The sequence below is a fragment of the Nerophis ophidion genome, linkage group LG20 (assembly GCF_033978795.1).
Source record: "Nerophis ophidion isolate RoL-2023_Sa linkage group LG20, RoL_Noph_v1.0, whole genome shotgun sequence".
Taxonomy (NCBI): domain Eukaryota; kingdom Metazoa; phylum Chordata; class Actinopteri; order Syngnathiformes; family Syngnathidae; genus Nerophis; species Nerophis ophidion.
The window spans coordinates 8,619,377-8,626,315 of record NC_084630.1 but is presented as its reverse complement, the minus strand read 5'-3'; the positions used below and the strand labels follow the sequence as shown (position 1 = coordinate 8,626,315).

Sequence of the window (6,939 nt, the reverse complement as noted above, 5' to 3'; positions counted from 1 at the left end):
ATCATAATTTACAAATAAATTCTTTAAAATTCCTACAAAGTGAATTCCTGGATTTTTTTTTCTTATTCTGTCTCTCACAGTTGAAGTGTACCTATGATGAAAATTACAGACCTCTGTCATCATTTTAAGTGGGAGATCTTGCACAATCGGTGGCTGACTAAATACTTTTTTGCCCCACTGTATGTCATGTTTTTTAATTCCACCAGTTTTTACTATATTTTTCCCAAATTCCAGACTTTGTATCGGACATTTTCACAGCTTTTTTTCGTTTTGTTTGCGGCGTTCAAATACAGGTAAACAAAAAAATAAAAAGGACCAAGTAAGCAAGAGTTTGTGACTTTTTATTTCACCGTCCTCAGAACACACAAAGTAGCTTTTAGTGACACAAATACGTTCTATTAGTCGACGATGACATTTACTGCGGGAGTTTGCTGAATATTTTGTAGGCTCGTGGTAAAATATGGAGAGAAAAGTTCATTGAGTGGATTTCTGTTCCGGTTCAGGAAACTATTCAAGCGGCTGCATCCTCGGATCACGTTATATTTGCTAAAAAGGGACCAAGAAGCTTGAAAGGTTTCATGATACACAACTGTTTCCTGTCTCTAATATTAGCTTTGATCTAACTTTGCAACATTGACGTGTTTCTATGACGCAAACTTGACGGATAGAAGCTGTGGTTTTGCTGCTATAAAGAACACGGAACTAAACATGGCGGACATTGGAGCAATAGTAACGTTCTCCTCTCCTTAGATGCCATCTTCTTCTTGTTGCTTGCCGCCATTTCCAGCTTGTGTGTCCGCCGTGGCGTTCCAAAGCGTGGTGTTCCCTTGGGCCTCCAGCGAGGGCGCCGCCAAGTCGAGCCCGGTGGCGTTGGCGGCCGGGTCCTGGTCCACTGAAACCTGGGCCGGAGTGAGGGACGTAGGCCGGGCCGAGGAACGGGCGGAAGACGGACTGGGAGGAGCGTCGGACGGCGGAAGAGTGGGCGTGTCCGTGTCCGAGGTGTTGGACGACGACAGGTTGGTGGGGGAGGGGGAATCTGAGAGCGAGTGAGGGAGGGGCTCCGACGGGAGGTCGGCGGGTGAGTTGGGGGGCGTCCTGGGGGTGTGGGCGGGGGTCGGCTCCTGGGGGTCGGTGCAGACCGGCGCCCCCTCGGCCACGTACCACACCTCGTTGTGTCTGTTCAATAGCTTCAAGGGACTGCACACGCACACACACACACACACCACACACACACACACACACACACACACACACACAATGAGAACCATTTTTTTTTTTTTAAAGTTCAAATTAAATATGACATGATCCTCAGAATACAGCACTACAGCTGTCTTCTTATAGGACAAGTGTAAGTGATTAACTATACACGGAAGAAGTGTGAGCAGAGCAGCGAGTGCAGTACCAGCTACAGCCTGATGAGGGGGCTGCTGTGCAAATGTCTCGCACTCAAACTAACCAATAAACATGTTTTATGGGCCAAAGCTTAAAAATCTCTTAGGCATCTTCAGAATGGATCTGACTATCATTTAAAAAGGTTTCCCTTTAGGGGACCTGTTTTTTTTTTTGACCCCATACCGTCAGAGGTCCCCTAAAGGTGGCTGTGTAAACAGAGCGAAGTCCCCATTAAGTAAGAATTGCCAGAACACACACACACACACACACACACACATATGTTAAAGGCCTACTGAAACCCACTACTAGCGACCACGCAGTCTGATAGTTTATATATCAATGATGAAATATTAACATTGCAACACATGCCAATACGGCCTTTTTAGTTTACTAAATTGTAATTTTAAATTTCCCGCGAGGTATCCTGTTGAAAACGTCGCGGAATGATGACGCTTATGTTGACGCGTGCTTGTGACGTTATTGGTTGTAGCGGACATTTCAGCCCAGCACCACTCACGGCTAAACTAAAAGTAGTCTGTTTTTATCGCATAATTACACAGTATTCTGGACATCTTTGTTGCTGAATCTTTTGCAATTTGTTCAATTAATATTGGAAATGTCAAAGAAGAACGATGTTGGTAGAAAGCGGTGTATTGCGGCCGGCTGGAGCAACACAAACACAGCCGGTGTTTCTTTGTTTGTTGTGAAGCTTTAATATGGAACAGAGCGGTCAAGCGAACATGGTTCTCTACCACATGTCAACCGGCAGGTTTCGGTGAGAAAATTGTGGTAATAAGTCGGCTCTTACCGTAAACATGAGCGGAGCTCATGTCGTTGCTCCTGCAGCTGTCAAAGAGGCAGCTGCGACTTTCTTGGCTCCTCCGTGGCTTCCCTCAGAGACACTAGCGGTCACCACACCCCTCCAGCTTTCAGGTATGACTATATAATCTCACTAAAACACTAGGATTTTCCAGAATTATCCTAGTAAATGTGTCTAAAAACATCTGAATGGATCCCACTGCCCTCGTCTTTTTTTTTTCTTCTCGTCCTTCACTCCCACTATCCTCATCCACCAATCTTTCATCCTCGCTCAAATTAATGGGGAAACTGTCGCTTTCTCGGTCCGAATCGCTCTAGCTGCTGGTGGCCATGATTGTAAACAATGTGAGGATGTGAGGAGCTCTACAACCCGTGATGTCGCGTGCACATCGTCTGCTACTTCCGGTACAGGCGAGGCTTTTTTATTACCGACCAAAAGTTGCGAACTTTATCGTCGATGTTCTCTACTAAATCCTTTCAGCAAAAATATGCCAATATCGTGAAATGATCAAGCACGACACAGATTGGACCTGCTATCCCCGTTTAAATACGAAAATCTCATTTCAGTAGGCCTTTAATGTGCCTTAATTCTCCTGATTGGCACCGGAAGTCCAACAGTTGCCAGGGTGTGTGGGTCATAAATCTACAGTATAAAGGGGGTTTGTCGCGGTTTACCGGACACATGAAACGTGACAAATTTAAGGGGTGCACTCTCCACTTCAGCCGCCGTATAGCACATGCAAAAAATCCATTCAAATAAGGCAGTCTGCACCACTTTTCAATTGTATACACAGTCTTAGTAGATCACACGCCCACTTATAGTACACGCTATTTTATAAATTGCACACGCTGTTTAGCGCATGGTATTCAGATCTTTGTAGGTCAGGCCCTATGTACAGGTGACTATAAGGGTGTTATTTCATGTTTAGAAAGCTTTGATTATGTCAAAAAAAAACATATTTTGTTGATCATAAACAGTTTTCATGCTCTAGCCATAAAAATGTTTTTTTTTTTTAATCAAAATAATCCTACTTCTTTTAATTATCGCGGTCATGTCCGCTACCAATCCAATCCAATCTACTTTATTTATATAGCACATTAAAAACAATGTTAAAAAACATTATGCTCCACCAATGACTGAATAAAAACAAAAAATAAATAAATATAAAACCAACATAAAAATAAATATGATTAAAAACAATTTTAAAGGGTAGAATCAATTAAAACAGTAAAATAGAACTCAAAAGTGTATAAAAAACACAGAGGACAGAGGACCACACAACTCACGTAGTGTTAAAAGCCGGAGAATAAAAGTGGGTCTTAAGACGAGACTTAAAAGCAGTTTGAACAAGGAGCGGCAGAGTATTCCAGAGCTTAGAAGGCGCCTGTCTCCCCTGGTTTTAAGTCTGGTCTTGGGCACCACGAGCTGGAACTGGCTCTCGGACCTCAGAGTGCGCGCAGGAGTGTAAATTTGGATGAGGTCCGAGATATACAGAGGTGCCAGTCCATGTAAAGATTTAAAAACAAACAGCAATGTTTTAAAATCAATTTTAAAATGAACAGGGAGCCAGTGCAGACTGAAGAATTGGGGTTATATGCTGGCGTTTCCTGGCCCCTGTTAAAAGTCGTGCTGCCGCGTTCTGGACTAACTGCAACCGGGAGAGAGCTTTTTGGCTAATGCCAGCATAAAGTGCATTGCAGTAGTCCAGGCGACTTGAAATAAAAGCATGCACGACTTGTTCAAAAAGGTTAAAAGATAAAAACGGTTTAACCTGTACTAAAAGACGAAGGTGATAAAAACACGATTTTAAAACGCCATTGACTTGTTTGTCAAGTTTAAAATCGCCAAGGATGGTGACTTTTGTCGTGGAAATTTCTTAAAGACGATCCTTTTGTGACAAATAGCTTTAAAATGATTTATTAAAGTAACAAACAAATAATAACAAGCTTTGCAAAGCGAGACCAAACCAGAACGACACATCCGTTCGTTCCAGCTTGTTCTAACTCCTTTAGAATTTGACATGACAATTATACATTCTCAGAAGTCCCACCCTCCGTGCTCATTTACATACAGTACACCAGTGGAATGAATACCCAAAGTCCTGTGAAGGGGAGAGGGTGTCGTTTGCCCAGAAGGGGAGGGGGGGGTCACTCGGGAAAGGGGAATAATTTAGCTCTGTTGGGGGTCAAGAATAGATGACACATATGCCCAGGTCAACTAAAGTCCACATGTTACATCAAAGACACAGGAGCCAGAGCTTGATCAGATAATAGATCACTTGCTAAGTGTCACATTCCTGAGCCCAATAAACAACTTTTGGCGACCCGTTCAAAGAACGTCATCAATTAAAACGAGTACAAGTAATTTTGCTATCACACTTTGGAACGCACATAATTTTGGATTGGTCCCAAGTCAGTGAGGGCCGGACCAAAAACTGAAATTTCTGTTTTTCCCTCATTCATTATTAAAAAATTCTGGGCTAACCAAGCCTTGACGTCGCATAGACAGTTAAGAAGAGGTGTCAGGGGGCTGTGGCCTTTTGAAATTGGCATATAAATTTGACAGTCATCTGCATAAAAGTGATAAAACACTCCATGTTTTTTAAAAATCTCTCCAAGAGGGAGGAGATAAAGAGGAAACAGGATGGGACCTAAAATAGATCCCTGGGGGACACCACAGTAAAGCGGGGCAGAAGAAGAAGTGGCGTCCCCCAGCCTGACAGAGAAGGACCTCTCAGACAGGTAGGATCTGAAACGCAGTCCCCCTGACACCCACACAGTCTCTCAGGCGGTCTAAAAGAATTGTGTCAAAAGCAGCTGTAAGATCTAAAAGCACTAAAATGGCAGAACTGCCAAAATCAGACATTAAAAGCAAGTCATTAAAGCGGAACATTATCAGCAGACCGATGTAAGCATCAATATATACCTTGATGGTGCAGAAAAAAGACCGTATATTTTTTTAACCGATTTCCGAACTCTAAATGGTTGAATTTTGGCGAATTAAACGCTTTTCTGTTTATCGCTCTCTTTACGATGACGTCAGAACGTGACGTCTCCGAGGTAATACCGCCGCCATTTTCATTTTCAACACATTACAAACACCGGGTCTCAGCTCTGTTATTTTCCGTTTTTTCGACTATTTTTTGGAACTTTGGAGACATCATGCCTCGTCGGTGTGTTGTCGGAGGGTGTAACAACACTAACAGGGAGGGATTCAAGTTGCACCACTGGCCCGAAGATGCGAAAGTGTCTGCCGCCAGACCCCCAATGAATGTGCCAGAGTGTCTCCAAATTTTACCGGCGATGACAGACATGGCACAGAGATGTATGGATAACCTGCAGATGCATTTGCAACTATAAAGTCAATGAAATCACAAAGATGAGTTTTGTTGATGTGGACTTATGTGCTAATCAGACATATTTGGTCGCGGCGTGACTACCAGCTAACCGATGCTAACATGCTACGCTAATCGACGCTACCATGCTATTTACCGGCGGTGCTAAAGCAGACATGGCACAGAGATGTATGGATAACCTGCAGATGCATTTGCAACTATAAAGTCAACGAATTCACAAAGGTGAGTTTTGTTGGTGTTGACTGCCAGCTAATTGATGCTAACATGCTATGCTAATCGATGCTATCATGCTATTTACCGGCGGTGCTAAAGCAGACATGGCACAGAGATGTATGGATAACCTGCAGTCCTCTATGTAGGACTGACTTAGAGCTACATTTTCCAATTTTACGTTACGTTTCCTTCCACCCACATTTAATGCAAAAAAAACACTTACCAATCGAAGGATTTAAGTTGCTCCAATGTCAAGAGATGCGAAAGTCCTGATCGTTTGGTCCGCACATTTTACCGGCGATGCTAACGCAGCTATTCGGCCATGCTATGGCTATGAATAGCGTCAATAGCTAGTCGCTCAATAGCTTCAGTTTCTTCTTCAATACTTTCATACTCCAACCATCCATTTCAATACATGCGTGTAATCTGTTGAATCGCTTAAGCCGCTGAAATCCGGGTCTGAATCCGAGCTATTGTCGCTATATCTTGCTGTGGTATTCGCCGTTGTTTGTTTACATTGGCAGCACTGTATGACGTCACAGGGAAATGGATAGTCGCATCGCAAATAGCGAAAATAAAGCAATTTAAAGTTTTTTTTTAGGGATATTCGGGGACCGGTAAAATTTTGAAAAAAACTTCAAAAAATACAACAAGCCACTGGGAACTGATTTTTATTGTTTTTAAACCTTTTGAAATTGTGATAATGTTCCCCTTTAAAAACCTTTAAAAGTGCAGATTCAGTACTGTGCAAAGCTTTCTATCCAGACTGAAATGGATCTAAAGTGCTATTTTCATCTAAAAAAAGGCTGCAGTTGTGTCAAAACAACATTTCTCCAAAATTTTTGACACAAAAGGTAATTTGGAAATGGGCCGATAATTTGACAAATTTTCAAACTGCTTCCACAGTGGAGTGTTTTAAGTCTCGTCTTAAGACCCACTTTTATTCTTTGGCTTTTAACACTACGTGAGTTGTGTGGTCCTCTGTTCTCTGTTGTCCTCTGTGTTTTTTTATACACTTTGATTTCTATTTTACTGTTTTAATTGATTTTACCCTTTAAAATAGTTTTTAATCATATTTGTTTTTATTTTGTTTTTATTGGTTTCATATTTATTTATTTTTTGTTTTTATTCAGTCATTGGTGGAGCATAATATATATAT

At 42.1% G+C, this 6,939-nt stretch overlaps 1 protein-coding gene across 1 annotated transcript in view; it reads right to left on the bottom strand.

The window, feature by feature from the left end:
• Positions 1-320: 320 nt before the first annotated feature.
• The window catches only part of soul5l (heme-binding protein soul5, like), a 14,611-nt gene continuing 7,992 nt past the window's right edge, over positions 321-6,939 (bottom strand). Inside the window, exon 7 of the mRNA XM_061880407.1 lies at positions 321-1,197. Within this exon, the coding sequence (XP_061736391.1) occupies positions 747-1,197 (451 nt within the window). The 3' untranslated portion in view covers positions 321-746. The remainder of the gene's footprint in view (positions 1,198-6,939) is intronic.